Raw genomic sequence first — 23,259 nt, forward strand, 5'->3', positions numbered from 1 at the left:
TTGATCCAGATAAATGGCAGGGTCAGACATTACAACCCCAATGCTTTAATCTCATGGCATGGTATTTGGATGGGCATTGAGCCTAGAACATTCCTGTTCTGAAGCTGGGAAAATTATTCTCACTAGTAACAGAAAAGACTCCACTGGAAAATATAATCTAGCCAAGTTGAAACCTTCATCTGTCTGGGCCCAGCAAAACTATATGTCTCCAGAGGCACCTGATATTCCCACAATTTTCGATTATATTTTTATCCTCAAGCTTATGGGCTTTTCCCTTAGCTCCCTGCAAGTTCATCTAGCAGTAATTAGTGTGTGTCACCTGCCAATGGATGGTTCCTTGATATTTAGCACCTGATAAGTCAGGTTGTTGAAATCTGGTCAGAAACTTTCCAGCTGTGAAGAAACCAATCCCCCTAGGGGAATCTTACTTTAGTGCTTTGAGCACTTGCTAAACCTCCCATAAAACTGCTAGCTATGTGTTCCATGTCTTGCCTATCAGTGAGGGTTGCCTTCCTTGTTGCCATCACCTCAGCCAGAAGAGTAGGAGTATTAGGGACCTTAATGGTGGATCCACCAAACACAATATTCCATAAGGATAAGGTCTTGCTATTACTACACCCAAAATCCAGTCCTAAAATAGTTTCAGAATTTCATATAAACCACTCAATTCACTTACCTGTGTTTTTTTCCCAAAGCCCCATGCCTCTAGTGAGGAGTGCGGACTTCATTCTCTCCAGCTGTGATGAGCATTGGCACTCTACCTGCAGAGAACAAAACAGATTAGGAAGTCACCTAGACTGTTCATTGCCGTAGCAGAACAAGTATGAGCACAAGCCATGTCTTCTCACAGGATCTCTAGCTGTATCCTCCTTTCAGTTGACACAGCTTCCTCCCTCACATGGGTAAGAGCTCACTCTATAAGGGCTCAGGCAACCTCAATAGCATCACTTCAAGAGGTACCCTTTCTTGATATTTGCAGAGCAGCTACATGGAGTTCCATCCACATTTACAAGACATTACACCTTAATCCAGGACTCTGCCACTGATGCATCCTTTGGGATATTAATCCTGCAAGCAGCTATACCACAAGCATCCTCACATTCACCTCCTTTCTAAGTACTACTTGTCAGTCACCCACAGGAGAATACACATAGGAACCACAACTCAAAGAAGAAAGGTAAGAAGTTACTTACCTTATTGTAATGAGTTCTTTTAGATGTGTGGTCCCTATTTGTATTCCACTACCCACCCTCCTCCTCCTCTGCATCAGTTCATGACTGGCTTCATAGTAGGGAAGGAACTGGAGAGGCGGTCAGTCTGCCTCATCCCTTATGCCTTTCGTAAAGAGCATGAGGAGGTCAGGAGCACAGATCAATGGACACTACTAGCAAATATTCTCCAGTCTCAGGTACATGGAGCACAAGTGTGCCCACAGTGAAATTCAGAAAGGGACCACTTATCTCAATAACCTCTAGTTACATTAACATTACTTCCCTTTCCTGAGTTCTAATCCTGGTTTTGCCAGTGATTCACAGTGTGGCCTCAGGCAAATCTCATTGTCTCAGTTTTCCCACTGTAAAATGAGAAATAATATGGAGTAATAATATGCAAGCTCTTTTTCTAGGGAGTGAGAGAAATATTCTGCAGTAGTTTTTTGGATTTGACCAGAAAGAAACCTCTTGAATTTACTTGTCTTTGAATTGCTAGTTATGGCCTTAAACACACACTCCTTTTATGAAGCCAGAAAGACTTACCAAATTGCTGTTTCATCTTTTTGTGACAAGCTTTCAGAAAAGTTTTCCAGGTTGGCACAAAAAACCCCATGGTATGTTTCTGTACCATTGCAATGTAAGTTTTAAAGTTTGATGGGATTAGCTATATCAATCTCCAATTAGAAAAAAGGCAAAACAATTTGCTTAGGTTGAGACAGTTGAGTTGGGATAATTGAACTGTTGTGTGTCTCATGCTCAGTTAGATCTGTGTTTTAATAATACTAACTTTCTGTTCAGAGTTACAAGCATGCACCAGAAGAATAAGGGACCTTAGATATGGAGTGTCTAAATGTGTCAGTTCATGAAACATGGTAGTTGACTTGAATCATTCTTATGATCTACAAATATGATATTGACCTTTGATCCTGAACACACAAATTTTTGTCATAATTATAAGCTCCTGAAAGTAAGTGATGCTAAATGACCCAGTGAAGACTCTTGCTTTCCATATAGCAGTGCCTACATTTCTTTGATAAAAGTTCAAAGTTGCAGGAGAGGCTGATCTAAAATAATGGAATGAAAGTTTCCGATACTTTGAGGTACCATAATTGCACGTAATCAGAACTGAGATGAAAGGCTACATAATATGTAAAAGATATTTGCCCTAAGACTGATTGTATTGTAAGCCTTTGAGACAGGGAATTTGTTCTGCTATCTCTTGTAAAGTGTCACACACATTTGTGGTGTTTTCTAAATGATTGGTGATGATAAAAGGATTCTATGTAAACAAAGATATTAAATATTTATAACTGATACAAGCTTGATTACCGGTTAACAAATGGGCTTGCCGTGTTTTGAAATAGAATTTGGATCATTAGTGAACTGATTGTTTTAAGAGTGATATCTGCCCAAATATGTTATGAATTCTCAAAACACAGAGGATATGTAAATACTGCTATATAAGCTTTATTTTCTTCTTTGAGTGATTGCATGTGTCCGTTACGCTGTGTGGGCACGTCTCATGTACCAATGCTGGAGAGTCGTCCCTAGCAGTACCTATAGGGGTGGCTTCATCCATCCCTGCTTCCTTGTGTTCAGGGAGAAAGACATAAAGGGCAAAGCTGCCCCACTCCTCCTTCAGTTGCTTCTTACTGTTTGTGGTCAGTAACTGGAGCATTCAGAACAAAGTTATGGGTACTTCAGCTTACTTTTTGTCTAATGGCACTGTTCTTCATACATTGGACTTTTTTTTTCTTTCTACTTTTTAATTTGTTTAAATTTTTCTTTTCTTCATTTTTCTAATCAGGTGGGCCTCTGGGCCTTGCCTGGTACTGGTTGAGCCTATAACAAAGTCTCCGGGTTTCAAGCCTGATTCTGGTTGTTGAAAGCCAATGTCTACCAGTGACCCTCATTTGGGCTGCCTAACATGCTGCATTGAAGACCATCTAAGAGACAGGTGCTCAATCTGCTGGGGCTTAAAAAGCAGAATGAAAATGCTGAGAGGAGCACCTCAACTTTCCATGTATTCCATATATTGTTATGGAAGTGGCTCTTTGTCTGGCATCCAAACCCTCTTGGTCATGGTGAGGGAGCTCATTCACAGCTCCTTCCGGGTGTGCTCCCTTGGCATTGCCAACAGAGAGAAGTCTTGGGAGATCCCCATTGCCAGTATTGCTCTTTCAAGACCTAAGACACAGAACAATCCAAGTCTCAAAAACACAAGAAAAAGTTGTCATCCGGTTCTTTGAGGTTCATGGTATGGGACTTCCTACAGAAGGTCAATCTGGTACCAAGGGTAAAGTGTGCTCTTTGGCTTGATGCTCCCTGGTACCGGCTCACGCTGACACCCATAGACCTGACGCATTGACTCCAGTACCCTCCCCCCAGGGACCATCAAGACCAGCTACTTCTTCGGCTATGACAATACATCAGCCATCACTGATCACAGTGGGACAACCTCCTATACTGGTGTCAACAATTGTGGAGTCCTGTACGGCAGTGAGAGATCTATTATGCCATTTGGTACTGCCATCACCATTGATTCAGGGTGAAGAAGCTATTCTAGCACAGTCACAGGTACCACACTTGTAGGCTCTAGTATAGTCTGCTGTGGGCCCATCAACCTTAGGCCCGTTAATATATTCATCTGTCTCCTCTGTGTCTGTTTTTAGACCTCTGGTAATGACTCCATATCTTTGCATGATTCCAATAGTTACGAAGCCTTTCATGCTCACAGTTCCAGGCTCTGAAGACTCCTCCCAGTGTCACACTGCCTTGTCTTTAGGATGAGGGTCTGGAACTGGAAGTGTTCTCAGTGGTACCAGAGAATTTAAAGTCTACCAAGAGCTCCTCAGAAGAATACAAGTAGAGATGGTGAAGGAGAATACCAGAATAGTTTGTTGTAAAGGTAGCCCTACCTATAAGTAAGGCCATCATGTGGCCTGTTAAGATCCTGTGGCAAACCCTTTCATCTGTTCCACTGGTGGATAAAAGAATGGATTGTAAACACCAGCTTCTATCCCAAGGTTTTGAGCAGTTTTACTTACATGCTGTTCCAGGCTCACTATTAGCTGCAGTAAATTACAGATATCATCAAGGCCAGGGACAAGGGTATCCCCATAGAAAAATATGCAAAAAAACCAAGATCTCTTGGGGGGAGATTTATTCCACAATGAATTTTCCTCTTACTGTCAATCATCAAGCTCCATTGGCCCGTTATGACTATTTTAATTGTGAGGCAATGTCTCAGTTTGCAAATAAATTGCCAGAAGGCTCTTGGGAACTGTTCCAGTCTCTTGCTAAGGAAAATCTGGTCTCTTGATCATCTCTACAGGCTTCTTTAGATGCAGCAGGTTCTGTGGCCAAGCCTATGGTGACAGCAGTAACTGTGCACCATTCTTCCTGGTTGCAGTCATCAGAAGTACAACAGATGATTGAGAACCTCCCTTTAAAGGACTGTACCTTATTCTCATCCAAAATGGATGAGGCATTATGCACACTATAGGACTCTAGAGCAGTCTTGAAGTTGTTAAGTCTGTACATCCAGGATACAAAGAGGACAAAATATCATCCTCAATATCCGTGAAGACAGCAATTCTAGTCCTATAGACAGCCTGACCATTCTACATGCAAGCAAAACTCTTGGAGCAGGAAGCCTCCAGCTCCCATATCCTCAGTCACATCATCCAGCAGCCACAAGCCTCAAAGGCCCCTGTTTGATTCCTACGTTGAGGACAGCAGGCTTAACTTGCCAGATCTTTCTGGCCCTTCTCCTCCCTTCAGGAAGAAGCTTATCACATTCCCTGCTTGCTGTCACCTCAAACAAGTGGGTACAAAGCATGGTGGAATTGGGATATACTCTACAACTCTTTCTCTCCTCTACTCCCATGCCACTTTCCGGTCCCTTTTCGGGGACCATTCTCAAGAGTCTGTGCTAATTCAAGAAGTGCAGACCCTAGGTTCTTTGGGAGCTGAAGAAGTGCCGCCTCTTCTTCAAGGCAGGGATTTCCCTCCCCCCACCCCCATACTTTCTAATAACCAAAGCCAGAAGAGTCTGACTAATCCTAGACCTTTGGAGTCTAAACAGATACATAAAAAAATCTAAAGTTCCATATGGTGCCCCTTGCTCCTGTTATTCTTCCCCTTGATTCAGGATACTGTTAAGCTGAATTAGATTTATAGGATGCCTACTTTAGATGTGGCAAACCACCCTGTTCACAGGAGATTCCTAAGGTGCGTGGAATGAGAGGATCATTAACATTCACAGTTCTGCCCTTAGGTTTGTTATTGTCACTGAGGCTTTTCACCAAGTGCATGGCAGTAATTGCAGCCTACCCCTGCCAGGCAGATGTTCATGTGTACTCTTGCCTGGATGCTTGGTTGGTTTGGGGTTGTTCTGGGCACCAAATAAAGTCCACTGTCTGTCAGACTATCTAACTGTTCAGCAACCTGGCCCTGAGTGTAAACAAAGAGACATCAATGTTATCACCTCTACAAATAAAAGAGTTAATTGGAATGGTCCTAGTTTAGACCTCTGCCAGGGCTTTTCTGTCTCTTGCCAGGTTCCACGCTATATAGGATCTCTTGTTACCATGACTTTTAAAACCCAAAGATCTTGGTAACTATTACTCTTGGTGAGGTGGTGGCAGGAAATAAATCAATGGAGACATGGCTGTCCGACCAGTAGGTGGCTAGCACAATCAGTACAATACCAGAGTGCTTTCACTTAAAGCTGCACTTTATTTTAGTCTCAAGCACTTACACACATCCACAACAGGTTACTAAAACACCCCAAAAATCAATAATTACTGAAGTCTGGAGTGGTCTTTGAGTGGTACAATGACAGCCGTCCGATTGGCCAGTCTTGCAGCTGCTGTTGGGGACCCTAAGCTATGTCTATGAAGTGTAACTGAAGAGTCCACCTACCCCATACTTTTGCTCCTTATTTCTTTGGGTTAGTGTAACAATAACATGTCAATAAAAAAAAAAACTCTTAAGCAAACCATTTCTAAGTTTAAGGAAGAGGTGTCCTAAAGCCATTAATTAGACAGATGGGTTTTTGCAGAGCCTGCATATTTTGAGGACCCTGAGAAACCTATCTCAAAGGGCAGATATAGATAACCTTTCTGTTTTTCTAAAATACATAACTCAGCAATTTTAACAGAGATCTTATCAGGAAGGACACAGGGCCAGCTCCCCCCTCAACTCCCTCTCCTCCTGGCTTCTTGCTAAGGCTACTGTACAGGCCCACTAAAGGCTTACTGACTTGGCTGCTTTGTCAATAATTATTAATAGTAGTCCAAGCATTTTGCTGGTGTGCCAAAATCACTTCGTACTCTGTGTGTGTCACTCAAGGATCAGTCATGAGCCACAGAGAGGAATTGCCTTAGGCTTCTAGATCTCACAACTGCATGTGATCCCTTATGCCAGGTTGCACCTCAGAGCAGTGCAATCTTGGCTGAAGTCAGTCTGTCATCTTCATATTTACCAACTTGACAAGCTAGTATATATCCCGGACAGAATGCTGGGATCTCTGAATTGGTGGATGAGCCAAGACAACATGTGTGCGGGGGGGAATCACCTTCTTTCTACTTCCCCTTCTATTACTTTGGTAACACATACTTCAGCCATGGGGTGGGTGGGGAGTGAACATGGACAATCTTCAGGCTCAGCCTGTCCATGAGGCCCATTTACACATACATGTTCTTAAGTTGCACGTCTTGTCAGACGTCACCAGTGTGGTGCTCTGCTCTGTTCAATGATAAGTCGGCTGCATGTGTGTTCCCTCTTTGTGCTGCCCCGGCTCTGCAGATAGCTGACACAGCAGACCCCGAGAGAACCCCCAATGACCACAGACTCCAATAAGGTATGAAGGCACCCGACCAGGTTTATTGCCAAACGAAACACAGTCTCTAGCTCCCCATATCAGATGTCTACAGTTCTGCTAGTACATATGTGCTCCCTGACAATGGACCGGCTCAGTCAGTGGTGGGACTTACCACTAGGCCAGACAAAGACATCCACTCAAGGGTACATTCTTATACACCGGTACAAACAAGTTACACATCACACCTGACATATTGAGGTACCATCCCTCTATGTGTTAGGGTGCTGCCTCTCTCCTGGTACATGTTGGTTCGAACCAACAACTCTATCCATCATATTACCCTTTTGCCCATCTTTAGGATGGGTCAGCCTGTTCCTTGTTATGTGTGGAATGTGCAAGTATCGGAGTGTTCTTGTTACCATCCTGGCACATGTTTATATCTCTAGTGTCCAGTATCTTTTAGGTACGTGCATTTTTACAACTTCTTGCCAGCTTCTGTGAGAAGGGCCTGCCTCTGGCTCACAGTTGAACTTTGCTTTATGTTAACAGTCTTGTCTTGACCATTACTTTAGTTCAGGCCTTAGACCTCATACCAGGCCTCTGATACAAGGGTTTATGTTGCAGGGCCTCATCTTACTACAGCACACAAAAACTGTTTGAGAGCAGTTCCTGCCTCACATTCAGTGCAAGACTGCACATGTGCTCACCAGTAACATCATAGCAGTGTTCTGCATGAACAAATTAGGACACTAGGTCAAGACAGTATGGAACAAATTCTGAAACTTGTGCATATGGAGCTTGGTCGTTCCCAGGGCATCTTAGTTGCTGGGTGTTTGAGATGGCCTGGCAGATCACTTGAGCAGATCCTTCAGCTTAGACCACAAATGGTCTCTCAACACTGCTGTTCCAGCTTCACTATTTTCTGGGACAAGGACCTGCTGTATGCATACCCACCAGTACCTCTAATCCCCAAGGTCATTTTCAAGCTGAACCAAAATCGAGGTAAAATGATCTTCATAGCTCCTGCCTGGCTGCGGCAACTATGTTATTCCAACCTACTCAAGCTGTCCACTTGGGAACTCTTGCTCTTACCACTAATCAGAGACCTGATAATTGAGAATCACAGACACGTACTGCACCTGAATCCTCAGGTGTTGTACCTCATGGTTTGGTTCATCAGTGGTTAAATACAGAGGAGGAACACAGTTCAGTGGCAGTCCAGAACATCATCTTTAATAGTAGAGACATACGATGGGTGAGGTAATATCTTTTATTAGACCAACTTCTGTTGGTGAGAGAGACGAGCTTTCAAGACAGAAAAGCTCTGTGTAGCACAAAAGCTTCTCTCTCACCAACAGAAGTTGATCTAATAAAAGATATTACTTCACCCCACTTTTTCTCTCCAATATCCTCGGATCAACATGGCTACAACACTGTACGCATCCTTAATAGTAGGAAACCTTCCACTAGAACTACTTACCTTAGTGTAAATGGAAGTGCTTCTCTGCCTGGGCCCCTACCCATAATGTGTCTTTTAGTACAGAAATTTTTAATCAAGTTTTGAGTATGTTTTGCATTTTTAGGAGTCATGTGTAACACACTCATCTCCATTAAGGTGCCTCTGACTGCAGTCTCAGCGCTTCATACTGGAATTAATGGTAGAACTGTTTTTACCAACCTTATTGTGACCAGGTTCATCAAAGGTCTAGATGGACTGTTTCCACCTTTTCGCGATACGGTGCCACCTTGGGACTTGAATTTAGTTTTGTCTGCTCTTGTGGGCCCTCCATTTAAGCCTTTAGCATCTTGTTCATTTCTGCACCTCGCAGCAAAGGTGGCCTTCTTGGTAGCCATCACCTGGGCTAGGAGAGTAGGTGAACTGAATGCCCTTGAAATTGATCCTCCAAACACCATTTTCTATGAAGACAAGGTCCAACTTAGGCCTCACCCTAAGTTTCTGTCAAAGATGGTATCGGATTTCCACCTAAATCAATCTATATACTTGCTGGTTTTTTTCCCAAAACGCATGCTTACAAGGATGAACAAAACCTGCACATTTTGGATGTGTGTTGACCTTTAGCGTTTTACCTGATCAGGACAAAGACTTTCCAGGTATCTTCCCAGATCTTTGTTTCTTATGCGGAATGAGTTAGAGGTCAATCAATTACAGCACAGTGACTTTCAAAATGGATTACCAACTGCATCACTGTGTTACACTGCCAAAAGCACAGCACATCCTGAGAAGCTGCCAACGCACTCAACTAGACAACACATTCAGCCTCTGCAACATTCATGGGACATGTCCCTATCGTGAACATCGGCAGAGCAGCAACATGATCATCTGTCTGTATGTTTACTAGACTGTATGCACTTACTGAGAAAGCAGTCCTATAGTCCCTCTTGCAATGAGACTCTGAGCCCCACTGCCTTTAATAACACCTTCGGAGTCACCCACAGTATAATAGACACATGCAAGCACTCAAGAAAAAGCAGTTGTTCATCCTTTCATAACTGTTGTTCTTTGAGAGACATTGCATAAGTCCATTACACAACCCACCATCCTTCCAATTGGGCTTTTGGTGGGAGGGAACTAAAGGAGGGGTGCGGTGGCTCTACCCTTTATACCCTCCTATCTAAGCAGGAGGAGCCTGAGATGGGCGGAGCCGCCACTCCAACTAACACTAGGGAAAATTGAACATATACCTATGATGTGATGGACGCATGCAACACATCTAGAAGAATAATAGTTATGAAAGGGTGAATAGTGACTGCTTTTTCTCTTAATTTGGCCCTGCATTAACATGTGAGGCAGATTTTAAATCTCTTATTTTGGAGGTTTAACTAAGTATGAGTATCTTTAGGGTGCCTTTTTAAGTTATTTTTCTTCATTAAGTGGCTAAGTCAACCCACTGAGGAACTGAAGGGTGGGAGTGAGTGGTTGTGAGGAGAGTAGGAGCCCTGATTTGTTAATATTAGTGATTGAGGTACTGTCATTTGAAGGGAACATAGGATATTTTAGGCAACATCTACAGTATGAGCTAGGGGTGTGATTCCCAGCTCAAGTACACATACTTACACACTAGCTCTCATCTGAACTACCATGCTAAACGTAGTAATGTACCCATGGTAGTATGGGCAGCAGCAGGGGTGGCATGGCCTAACTCTCCCAAGTACTTACTCATGGGGCTCAGGCGGGTTTGTAGGCTAGGCAGTTAACTCATGCCCTGCTGCCTGTGCTATGAGGCTACGCTACTGTCTTTATTGTACTAGTTCAGATGAGGGCTAGCACAAATATGTGTAGAAATCATGCCTTTAATTCTTAGCATAGACATAGCTTGAGGTGATCTGCTCCACTTTACTTATGAATATGCTTCTGTAGCACTTGTGGCTGCTTAGTAGAAGTTCATGAAGTTTCTTTCCAAAGTGCATCTGCACTACACTGCACCAATTTCTGTTGCAAAACTCTTCCAGCTGTGTCTTACATCAAAAGTTCTCACCTAATATTTAATCATGTCCTTAAACTATCCTAGGTGGGGTTTTTTTAAGTGTGGGCTCTGCTTGAGCTAGCCTGCTAAAAACAGTAGTGTAGCCGGGGTAGCATGTGCAGTGGCTTGGGGCCATCTATATAGATACCTAGGGGGTCCAGGTGCGTTTGTACTTAGGTGACTAACTCAAGCTGCTACCCATGCTACCTCTGTCTACAATACTATTTTTAGTATTGTCTCACACGCTGGGAAGCATGATCCCAACTCCAGTGTAGATGTATCCTAAGGCATGTGATTATGCCTTTCTCCTGATCTAGGATAGAGCCCACTTTTAAGAAACACCTAGGATAGTTTATGGATATTATTCAGGGTGGATTTGATTTAAATTACTAGTCAGGAAGACTCTCCTTAATCATGGATTTCTACATAAAAGTGCATTCTTGTTGGTTGTTATAACCTTAATACATATTCTTCACAACTCAGAGATAGATGTAGATTTCATTTTTAGAAGGGACACACTATACATTTTTAAACAGTGATTTATTTTGAAAACTTTTCAGATTAGTTTTACAGCTATATCAGAAAATGAATGATTGTTTGGTTATTTCATTTACCAAAGGTAATTGAAGCAGATATTTATGAAGTCATTGGGAGGTGAACTATCTCCAATTCAACAGGCTAATCATCACAGGACAGACATTTAAATTGTTTATTTTTAACTGAAACAACGACGTTATGTATTCTGGATTTTTTTTTTCAATAGCAAACATATAATAATTTAACAAAAGAAGCATATGATTTTTTGAATTTAGTTAAGCATTCAAGCTTTTTAAAATCTGGTTTGTTTTTATTAAAATTGTTTTTAACTAAAATAGTTAAATGAAATACATGTTTTTAAAAAACAAAAATTAAATTGACTGTGTCAGCCAGGTCAACATGAAAAACTTAAAATATTGGCTTCTGCAGCTAACTCAGTCATCTTCACCTTCATTTTCCTGTTGTTCATAATCTGGAAAAGAAAAACAAGCTTTCCTGCTTTTTCAGGTCCCAAATGATTTCTCAATTTGAAATGAATTAGTCCAAAGGAAGAAAATATTCATTCTACACCAGCAGAAGAAGCTACTGCTGTTAAAAGTGAGATTATCACTTCAACAGTCTCTGAATCCAAGTGCTTAAGTGACTTCCACCAGTTCACTGGTGTGACTTTCTTTAAAACATCATCAGCAAACATATATTTCTTGAATAGTTCACCCTTAGCTCTGAAGTTTATTATAGTTGGCATTATGGAGGGGTGATTGCTGGATGTCCATGTCATAGCCAACTCCTCTTCTTCAGCATTTAAGGTTTGACCCTGGTACCGAGTATTGAGAATATTTGCAAGAAAATGAGCTGGAAATAATGCTTGTCCCATTCGTTTCTTTAATGCTTGTAATTTAACTCTGTCATTGCATATTTCTCTTATTAAGATCTCACTCAGTTCCTTCCAAATTTCAACAGCGTCAGCAATAAAACAGCTATTTCCCTGCATTTTGTTCAAGGATACAGAAATAGGCTTCAGGGTACTCAGCATGTGTTCAACATTTCTCTTAAGCCCAATGCTGAGAACTTTGGCTGTGATAGTGCCATCTATTTTTTCATGATTTTGTTCCTAACTTGTCATCAGATTAGGCCAGTTCTTGATATAGTGCTCAAAACAGTCCACTGCTGAGTTCTATTGCACGTCTTGTGAGAGAGTTAGCTTGGTTCCTCCCACTTTTTTCAGAGCACCTGCTGCAAAGTGGTTGTTACAGAAGTATTTTGCAATTTCAACAACATTAGCTGTTATTTCTGGAACACTGAAGTCTTTGGCTAGGAGGTGTATCAAATGAGCATTGCAACTGAGTTATTTGTTATTAACTTGGGACTCTCTTCTAAATAATTTCTCCTCATCTTGGATACATTTGCAGCACTGTCTGTGACCAAGTTGCGTACTAGACATGTGAATTTTTTTTCACAGTTTGTTATAGCTTTTACTGCTGCTACTTGTAAGTATTTTGCTGTGTGTGCATTTCCTGATGTATCAATTGTTTCTGTAAGGAGGACATTCCCTTCTTCTGTTGTCACACAAGTGCATACAACGGGATCGTTGTGGACATTGCTTAACAATTTCACCTCTAGACCTTTTGCACGCTGCTCAATTTTCTTTCATACACTTTATCTAGAAATTTGCATATGATATCTGCTCTGTTGGGTGGACTGTATCCTGGTCTTAATGACTGAACAATGTTAATGAAGCGTGGGTTCTCAATCATATGGAAAGGAGAGTTTGTTACATAAACAAACCGGGCAATTTTTTCATCAATTACCTCTTTTTGTAATCACAAATTTATATATGGTGGTTTCTGGATGATGGAGGTTTTTTTTTTTCTTTTTGCTACAGGTGGCTATGTGACATACATGATGTGACTGAAACACGATCATTGGCAGATAACTCTGAAACTATATAAAATAATGGTGATCTTGTCAGGATAGTCTTCAGAATCCTGTATGTTGAGGATGGATTCTCCTTTTAAAAAAAAAAAAAAAAAAAGTCAATGCAGTTATTTAATTATTATTACCATACTGCTCATTTAGTACTACTCATTGCATTCACTAACACTCAGAACTACTTTAAAGGTGAAGTTGCAAAAGGAAGATCTGCCTGTTTCAGCTATTTATTTTTTTATCACAACTGCATCTAAAATGATAGTACTATAGAGTAACAGCTATATTTTTTGCTCAAACATGAGAATTCACGAATAGTCCAGAAGGAAGACAGGCAGTCCTTAAGAAAGAAGTATGAAATAAAAAAGTTTTACCAACCTGAAGATCCTGCGTGTTCAGATATGTTAATTTCATCATATTCAATGCAGCTTCCTCCTGAGAAGGAACACTTCTCATTATGTTGTTTTATTCGGGCACCAGCCCTGGTATTTCTTTGTTGCACTGTTTGCATTTTGCACGCATGCCAATCTTACCCACAGGTAGAGGGACTTCATTAAAATATTCCCAAACTGGGTCTCTCTTACGGCCTGCTGCCATTATAGGTTTTCCCTTCTAGTGAGAGAATTGTATGGTAGATCTCAAATCAATGAAGGCTACACTTGGAAAGACCTCAAGACTTTTGGAATATGCTGCTCAAACAGTTTCACTTTTGTTTCTACTGCCTGTCCCTCCCTTCTCACATTTATCTCCAGACTTCTTCTCCTTGTCCAGATCTATTCCACCCCCAACAATCTTTTATTCATTTAACTTTTTGAAACTTTGCACTTTTAGAGAGAGGAAAGGGATCGACTCTGTGCACACAAATTTGCGGAGGGACAATAGGGTTGAGGTCTGTTATTTCTCACCTCTCTATATATTTATTATTTATTTATTTATTTTATTTAAAACCATTTTTGCTGTTAACAAGCATGTTATCTCTGGAGACACAAATCCACAATTTGAGAACTGCAAAACTAAGCATCTCTGATGGTATCTTCTAGACTGAGCACTGAGTCCCATTGGATAGATAGAAAGATTAACCTAAATAATCTATACAGAAGCCTCTGGAACCTCATAAGATTGGGTCCCTAATCCATGAACTATTGGAACTCATTTACAAAACTTTTCTTAAACGTTACTTGAATATATTGTCTCATTCTATAGAATTAGAATTTATAATCCCTATTTCATGATGAGATATCTTTGAGCTATAATGTATCTTAATTAAAACTATCTTTAGATAGTTTTTTTCCTCAACAACATTTTATCAAAAAAATCTGATTTAAATAAAAAAAAAATCTAATTTCTATCCACCCTAATATGATTTAAATATTAGGTGAAAACAACTTTGACAAAGCTGGAATTGTTTTTTCTATCAAAAATTGAGGCTAATATGACTTTGTATGGGAGTGTCTGTATTCTAGCAAACGATGCAGCCTGGATTCAGGACCAGTAGTTTGATTGACAGGAGAGAAAAGGGGGCAGTTGGGTAGCTACTGAAAAAGTTTTGACATCGTGCAAGTAGTTTTATTATTCTAGCTGACAGAGAAATTTTAGTTGACTATTAGTTAATTTATTCAACCTCAGTAGTATTTAATTTCTCTTTAGTTCCTGGATGCTACGTAGTTGGGGAGATTATTTTTATTTCATTTTTGATATACAGAGGGGTTGATCTCTGAGCACCGTATCACTATCACTATGACTAGTCTTAATAAAATATTTTTGGTAAAAATGCATCTTTTAATGCTAACCATGTGTTTATGGCTTTGCTGGACTGGGCTTTAATTTGTGCTGTTACTTCAATTACATACTCAAAGTAACTGCATACAAATGATCAGCTGCACAGTTCACTTTTCATTTGTGTACACAATAACTGTCATTATATGCTGAATCTTAATTATACATGTACTTGTGCACATACCCTCATAGGGGCTGTAATGCAGGTCTGACTTTTTTTTTTTTCCGTGATCAATACAGATATTTTTAGAAAGATGTGCCCTGAGATAAGTTTTCAAAAGTTTGAGCAACATTTCATGTTCGGTACCTCTGTAAAATCTATTGAATATACAGCTTTTCTTTTCACTTTTGCCATATATTAAGTTTATGAAGGACCCCAAAGTGCTTTACAGCATTTGAATTTTGAAGTCACTTAACACAGACTCTGAAGTATAACTAAATGTGGGTGAAACATAGTTTGAATTGTACATAGTAAAACTACATAATAGTTTACATATCACTAACACTTACAAGAGAGCAAGAAGCTACATTCTTTACGTTACAAAAGTAAAATATATTCCCAATACTCCAAATAACCAATTTAATTGTCAATATCATCAAGCTTTGATATAGTAGAGAACATTTCCCCTGACTTCAGTACAGTTACAGAGAGACCTTTTGTTAGATGAAGAAAATACATAATGTTTGTCTTGAATAACATAAACCAAAGCCCTTTTGAAGTTCATCAAGGGTGGTTGTTTTTGTTTTGGTTTGGTTTTTGTCCTTATTACCAACTGTAAAAATATTTTCTTACATTTCTTACCACTATTCCCTAATGAATCTTATACTTAAATAATAAAACTGCTTTATTTAACCAGCATCATGGTTCAGTAGACTCAAGTCAGTTTTTCCAATTGAGATTTGTACGTTAGCCATTCAAAGTTCATCGCACAGTTTCACTAAGCATCATTAATTTAATACTGATGCTGAAAGTTTTTAGATTCTCTACAGGATTCTTTGTGTATTGAGCCATATGCGTAGTTGTATATAGATTTCTATTAACTGTGGCTTTCTTTAATTTGAATCAGTACCTGAAACCATACATTTTTTTTGGCAGCATATGGTTTGAACAGATCTGTATATTCAAACTAATAATACTATTACACAAAAGTCAGTCAAGATTTCATTTACAAAATGTTCACATATGAGACACCTATCTGTAGTGGAAATATGTGAATTTTTGACAGTTTTACAGCAAAATGTTCTGCGGTGATACTGAACTCTAATAAAAATAATCTAGATATTAAGGTGAATTGGAACCAGAAGAGAGGGGGTGCTTTAACATTTAAAAACAGTTTTAAAATGTTCATAGCTGTCCAAGAATACATTTATTTGTTAATATATTATAATGAAAACTTGATTCCTAGCATTCAGGATTGGTTTGTCATTAAAATCTTTCTTCCTTTGCATCGTTGCAACAATATTGTTTTTTTACTAAAGCATTTTTTGTATCAAGGCCTAACACACACATTGTTCCATTGTTCATAATAAACCACAGCACAATAAGATCAAATAGAAATTTGAAGTTTATGCTATAAAATTAATAGATGGTAAATAAATAATTGGTTTGTTTTAGATTTTGACAGAACAAGTATGCACTCAAGTTGTTCATAAACCACATCCAGAGCCAGATTCTACAGTGAAAATTCAGAATCCAAGTAAGGAGATTATTTTATGTTTGTTTCAAATTAATGGCGAGAGGTTGCTTTTTTAAGAAAGTGTTATTTCACATTGCAAGAGCAGTTAATATGTTGAATACTTCAAAGAAAATTGGCTTTTATTCAATACTTTTATGATTTCAACAGCTGGTTTTTGGATGGGATTTAAAAATGTGTTATGTAACATATTTGCTCTTTTACAGTGATTCTTAAAGTGGTGGCAACATTGTTAAAAAATTCCACACCAAGTGCAGAGCTGATGGAAGTTCGGCGTTTGTTTTTATCTGATATGATAAAACTTTTCAGTAATAGTCGTGAAAACAGAAGGTATGTAAATCAAATATTATTTCTCCCAATAACAGAAATAGGTCACCTGTTGCCACACTCAATGTCGTTAACACACAAGAAATTTTGGATAAAAGTCTTGACTATTGTAATGTGCAGTTTTACATAATATGCAATAAATATGTGGTTAAAACAAATGGTATGAACATCCGGTAGTTAATTTTAAATCAGTGATAGATATTTTTGTTTTGTTCACAATGCTTTACTTAACAACATTTTAAGATCATGAATTTAAAACAAAAATAAGTGATTAAGATTACATTGAAGCTCATAGGAGAGAGGCTATTTAAATTGTTTTTTATCCCGTTTTACTCATCTGAATTTAAAAAATGAAAAAAAGTTGAATTTCATTTGGATATATTTTGACCTAATTATTTTACTTTAGATGTTTACTTCAGTGTTCGGTGTGGCAGGACTGGATGTTTTCTCTGGGATATATTAACCCTAAGAACTCTGAAGAACAGAAAATCACAGAGATGGTGTACAACATCTTCCGTATTCTCTTGTATCATGCAATAAAATATGAATGGGGAGGCTGGAGGGTCTGGGTGGATACTCTTTCTATAGCACATTCCAAGGTAAGAATTAGTTTCTGGAGTTTGTTGATCCCAATATCTCCCTAAGCCAAAGGGGCCAGTAATACAGTAGATACAATGTAAAGTGATTTAGTGCCATCTTGTGGATAGCATAGGGCATGATAGTTTAGCATTTTTCTTTATTAGTGTGAGTTCTTTGCTGTGAAATGTTTAATGAACTATACATTAATTATACTATTGATTCCCCCCCCCCCAAATTGATAAAGTATATATTTACTCTGAAATTATGATCTGTCATGTTCCATTTAAGGTCACCTATGAAGCTCACAAGGAGTATCTAGCAAAAATGTATGAAGAATATCAAAGGCAAGAGGAAGAGAACATAAAAAAGGGGAAAAAGGGGAATGTGAGCACTATCTCAGGCCTTTCATCTCAGACAACAGGAGCAAAAGGTGGACTGGAAATTCGAGAGATAGAAGACCTTTCACAAAGCCAAAGCCCAGAAAGTGAAACAGATTACCCTGTCAGCACAGATACCAGGGACTTGCTCATGGCTACAAAGGTGTCAGATGATGTGCTTGGAAGTTCAGATAGACCAGGAGGGGGTGTACATGTTGAGGTTCATGATCTGTTAGTTGATATAAAAGCTGAAAAGGTAGAAGCCACAGAAGTAAAGCTTGATGATATGGATTTATCACCAGAGACTCTGGTAACTGGAGAGAATGGTGCCCTCGTGGAAGTTGAATCCCTTTTAGATAACGTATATTGTGCTGCTGTTGAGAAACTCCAAAACAATGTCCATGGTAGTGTTGGTATCATTAAGAAAAGCGAAGAGAAGGATAATGGGCCTTTGATAACACTGGCTGATGAGAAAGATGAACCTTCTACTAACAATACCTCATTTCTTTTTGATAAAATACCCAACCAAGAAGAGAAACTTCTCCCTGAACTTTCCAGTAATCACATTACTATTCCAAATGTACAAGAGACTCAAATGCATCTTGGTGTAAGTGATGATCTTGGATTGCTTGCTCACATGACTGGTAGTGTAGATATAACATGTACTTCAAGTATAATAGAGGATAAGGAGTTCAAGATTCATACCACTTCAGATGGAATGAGCAACCTTTCTGAAAGGGAGTTAGCTTCATCATCCAAAGGATTAGAATATGCTGAGATGACAGCTACAACCCTGGAGACAGAGTCTTCTGGTAGCAAAAGTCTACCTAATGTTGATGCAGGAAGTATAATATCAGATACAGAAAGATCTGATGATGGTAAAGAAGCAGGGAAGGAGATAAGGAAGATCCAGACAACTACTACAACCCAAGTAAGTTAGAGGTGCTATAATTATATCCGTATGTGACATATATGTATTTGATTACAGGATAATTAATCCAATCACAAAAGTATATCTAATCACCACTGTGGCCAACTTTTAAAGGTATTCTTTTTAGCATCATATCAGAAATATGTCTTGCAAACATTTTTATTTTCAAAATGGTTGGTCCATGTTTAATGATGTTATTTTACCATAAGAAAATCTCACTCATTGCAATTATGGAATATCACTTTAAAAATTTTGCTGGAGAAATATATTATTAGCCCACATGATTTATTTCTTGTGGACAATGTGACTAATAATTAAAAACGTTTATTGTATGCATCTAAATTCTTTTTTTCTGTTTTAAGGCTAGAAATGTTTGTATTTTACTTAAGCAAGGTGCGTGAGGTAATAATTTTATTGGACCCACTTCTCTCACATCAATAGAAGTTGGTCCAGTAAAAAGAGATTACCTTAGCCAACTTGTCTCTCTAATACCTGGGACCAACATGGCTACAACCATGCTGTATTTTACTTGGTAAGACAGAGTATAATAAAATATAAATTCCAGTGTTTCTTATGGTTTAATTCTCTTTGTTTCTCTGTGCCAATCAGTGTTTGGGTAGAGTTTCAACTTTGGAGACAGTACTCAAAACTTTTTTGGTGGTAATTTTCTATGCATATAAGAGCCTTACTATCTTCTCATTACTAAAGCTACAATTTAGTAATGGGTATTTTTAGTAAAAGTCATGGACAGGTCACGGGCAATAAATAAAAATTCACGGCCTGTGACCTGTCCATGACTTGTATTAAAAATACCTGTAACTAAATGTTGGAGGGGGTCACGTGGGGGGGCTTCTGCTGGGTTTGCTCGTTGTCTGCAGCACCAGCTTCTGGGGGGCTGCGGACTGCAGCTACTCTGGCCAGCCACCCAGGGACCACTGCCGGGGCCAGCAGACCACAGCTGCTCCGGCCACCTCAGGACCGCTGTTGGGGCCGCCCGAGCAGTGGCTGGTTTGGCTGTCCCCGCGGCTGCTCTAGCTGCGGCTGGTGAGGCTGTCCCCTGGTCTCAGAAGCCAGCTGCTTGGGTGACCCTGAGGTCAGCCACACTGCCACTGCAGAAGTCATGGAGGTCGTGGGAAGTCATGGAATCTGTGACTTCCACGAACTCCATGACAGACACGGAGCCCTAATCATTACCAGTCCTTGCTGTCTCCAACATATGAGGAGATCTGTACTCTTATGGGTTGATGCAGTGAAGCATAGAGAAAAGAAGTTCCTAAACTACAGAGAAACTCTTCTGATAATGGAACACCCACAGTATATGGCTTTCCCTGACTGTGCCCAAAGAGAATTATTCACATCCTTAGTCTGTGTCTGTGTTTCTGCACTGGGGTCTCTGGTAAGGGCTTCAACATATCTGACTCTCTCAGACCCCCAAAGGACTATGCTGGGAAAGCTTTACCTGACTACCAAAGGTAGCCACTGGAAATCCTTCTTTTCCTTCAAGGTATCTAGTGGATCATGCTCAGGAAAAAAGGAGCAAGGTAGCAGACAAGATATCTCTTCCCAAGCCCTGTTAATGGCTATGAATTCTAGGCAGAAAACAGATCAATCTCTTTTACTATGATACACAATCAATGCTCTGCTGAGTAGGTCAGGAGCGCCTAGGGTTTTGGAAATTCTCCACCTCTTCTGCGGATTTCACAGTAGGACCAAGGAGCCCACCAGACTTAGAGCCCCTCCTAGGTTCTAGGCTGGCCCTGCTGAAGTTCTAGGAGCTTCCAGGCCAGAACAACTTCATTTGGTCACTATTCCTCTCCTCTCTTCCTCGCCACTGCTGCTCACCTTACCTGCTGTGCACCGGGGCACATTCCTGTGCCCTCTGCATGACTATAGCAAACATCATCAACTTGGGCCAACAATTCACATATGCATGGGAAACAGGAACTCAGTTTCCAGCTTGGATTGCCTTATTGTTGCCCACCTTCCAGCCCTACTGTCTCCCTCCATGGCCAGGCTTTACACCACTGGTCTCACTCCACCACCATGAGGCTGTGTCTCAACAGACAGCACTTCAATTCTGTTTCCCCCTCCCCCTACAGGAATACTGACAGTCCCAGAATTACCTGATCCTCAGGTACAGGATAAAGATTGTTTCAAGCTGCTAAAGTGGGAGGATAAGCCTGACTTCACTTCCAGGATTGTGCATACATTGTTGGCATCATGGAGGCTCTTGTATTCAGTGTTACAGAAAGACACTGAGATCTTTGCTGAGAATCTCCAGAGTGCGGAAATGGATGACATCACCTTGCCACTCTAGCGATTGCCACATCCACTTAAGGATTCTTGGTAAAGACTTACTTGGCAAAAAGAGAGTCTGATTTAGAGAGAACTTTTAAAATGAACAAACAACTTTCTGCAAACAACCATGTACACAGGTTACTCCTCTAGAGAGGTGGTCAGATGGATTCAGTAGTCAACCAAGTCCCTTGAAACTAGAGATGACAGGTAGAGCTGATACAGATGCTGGCCTGGTAAGATTATGTATAGTAGTTTGCAGCACGCACCACTTAACATAGCATCAGGAACACCTTGAGAGGAATACTGATACCTGTAGCAGCACAATGGTCATCATCTGATCAGACATCTAAGGCTACCTTGTCTTTCTGAAGAACACTGCTGCATGAAGAACTCCAGAATCTGTAGTAGTCTCTCTCAGATATTGAGAATTTAGGGCTTCCAGAAGGCAGTTCCCACCCCACAAAAACTACAGTACTCCTCTCAAAGTAACAGACTCTGGCTTTCCTGTATCTACCCCTACTGTTCAGGGAGAAGAACGTTCCTTTAACAAGGAGACTGAAAAAGAGTAATGCTAAGCTTCAGTGAGCAGAGATACTGAGCCTCTTCCTCCACTTCCTGCATTTGGCATGTAGGTACAGTACATTGACTTATGCATTGACAAGTGCCATGAGAGGGAGCATGGGTTCTTTTGTATGCAAACTCTCAAATTGGTGAAAACCTCAAAATTACTGCAGCACCTCAAGCAAGGTATAGGATCTGCCACATTTTAAGTCACTCTGCATAATAGAGAAAAAAAAAAACCCAAAACCTTTAGTAAAGAAGGTGTCAAAGCTGTTCAAACTGTGATTTTTTTCAGTTGCCACATGGTTTTTATTCTTAGTCTAAATCATCAAACAAAGACTGCTGATTCCAGGAAAATCAGCAAATGGACTGAGAAATAGGGGAGTAATGGGGAACAGATTGCTTCTATTGTGTAGTGTAGGTTTTTTTTGGTTAAAATATCAAAGGGAGAAGGATGTAGGGATATATTCCTCTTCTTTCCTGTTTTAACCAATATCTATATATGGATCTATACATATAGAGAGATAATAAAATAGGCAGAGCTACGCTATCTTATCTTGTCACTGTTACTCTTGTGTTTTCTCCTGTCTCTCCCTTCCCCCCTCCTTTGATAAATTCACTTGTTGCCTTTTGTTCAGATTGTAAATTCATCAGGCCAGGGACTATCTCTTTAATCTTTGGAGTTAGAAGTCCCCAGCACAATGGCACCCTTATCCTTACTGAGGGTACTAAAAACTACTAAAATTAAAAGTGTTTATTCTAAATACTAAATACTTGTTTAGTATGTGATGCAGAAAAAGACTAAACCACAGTACAGATATTTTATATAATCACTAGGAAAACTATGGCCACAGAATTCAAGACTGAAAGATCTCTCCAACTTGTGTAAATATTCTTGATATTTCCAAATTCCATTTTTAGGTGAAATTTCCTCCTCCTTTTGTTCCCACATACTTTATTTTAATTACTGTTGTCTCCCAGGTTTTAGGAGCTGTACCTGGTCTCATTTAAATCAATGGTAAAAATCCCATGACTTCACTGGTGTAGGATCAAGTCTGTAAAAATTATTCTGAGGAGATATAAAATAGACAAGCAGCAGTAGCAGCAGAAATGTAGATCTTAACAGACCAGTTTGACAATTGAGTTAACAATGTGTTCCTTTCCTGCTCTCAAAATGGAGGTTACAACATTTCAGACTAAAGATCAAGTGAACTTTAGAGCTGGGTTTCTGTACTATTCTGCTTTTTACAATGCAAAAATAAATACACCATCGATGTCTTTTTTTCCTGACAATCAGCATGCAGTATTCAGGAATTTGCAATTGAATGTGATTAAAAAAAAATCCGCTAACTAAAATGCCATTTAAAGCAACTTGTTCTAAATTTGTTTCATTTAGAATAGAAAAGACGAAAAGAAAAGATCACCCAATCCATCTTCGGCTAATGCTATATTATTCCTTACAATAAAATTTCTTTTGTATTGTCTAGTCTGCTTTTAAAATAATCCCAAGCAATGTGGCTTCTACTATTTCTTTTTTGGGTGATTTCATCATTAGGAAGATTTTCCTAACATTCAGTTTAAATTCTTTCTCTAAAATTTTCCTCCCAGTAATCTTGTGTATCACACTAAATTCCTTTTTCTCCTTTGCGTGTGTTCACCAAGTAAAAACCGCTCAGGACTACCTAGAAATTAAAACTATATAACCCACAAATCAGCCACCTGCTAGGAGA

At 39.7% G+C, this 23,259-nt stretch overlaps 1 protein-coding gene across 1 annotated transcript in view; it reads left to right on the forward strand.

The window, feature by feature from the left end:
• The window catches only part of LOC112121265 (neurobeachin), a 959,539-nt gene that overhangs the window by 287,766 nt on the left and 648,514 nt on the right, over positions 1 to 23,259 (forward strand). The window contains exons 18-21 of the mRNA XM_029911962.1: positions 16,378 to 16,459; positions 16,663 to 16,786; positions 17,190 to 17,382; positions 17,651 to 18,670. Coding sequence (XP_029767822.1) covers positions 16,378 to 16,459; positions 16,663 to 16,786; positions 17,190 to 17,382; positions 17,651 to 18,670 — 1,419 coding nt within the window. The remainder of the gene's footprint in view (positions 1 to 16,377; positions 16,460 to 16,662; positions 16,787 to 17,189; positions 17,383 to 17,650; positions 18,671 to 23,259) is intronic.

The sequence above is a fragment of the Terrapene carolina genome, unplaced genomic scaffold (genome assembly GCF_002925995.2).
Source record: "Terrapene carolina triunguis isolate 2854851 unplaced genomic scaffold, T_m_triunguis-2.0 Scaffold139, whole genome shotgun sequence".
Taxonomy (NCBI): Eukaryota; Metazoa; Chordata; order Testudines; family Emydidae; genus Terrapene; species Terrapene triunguis.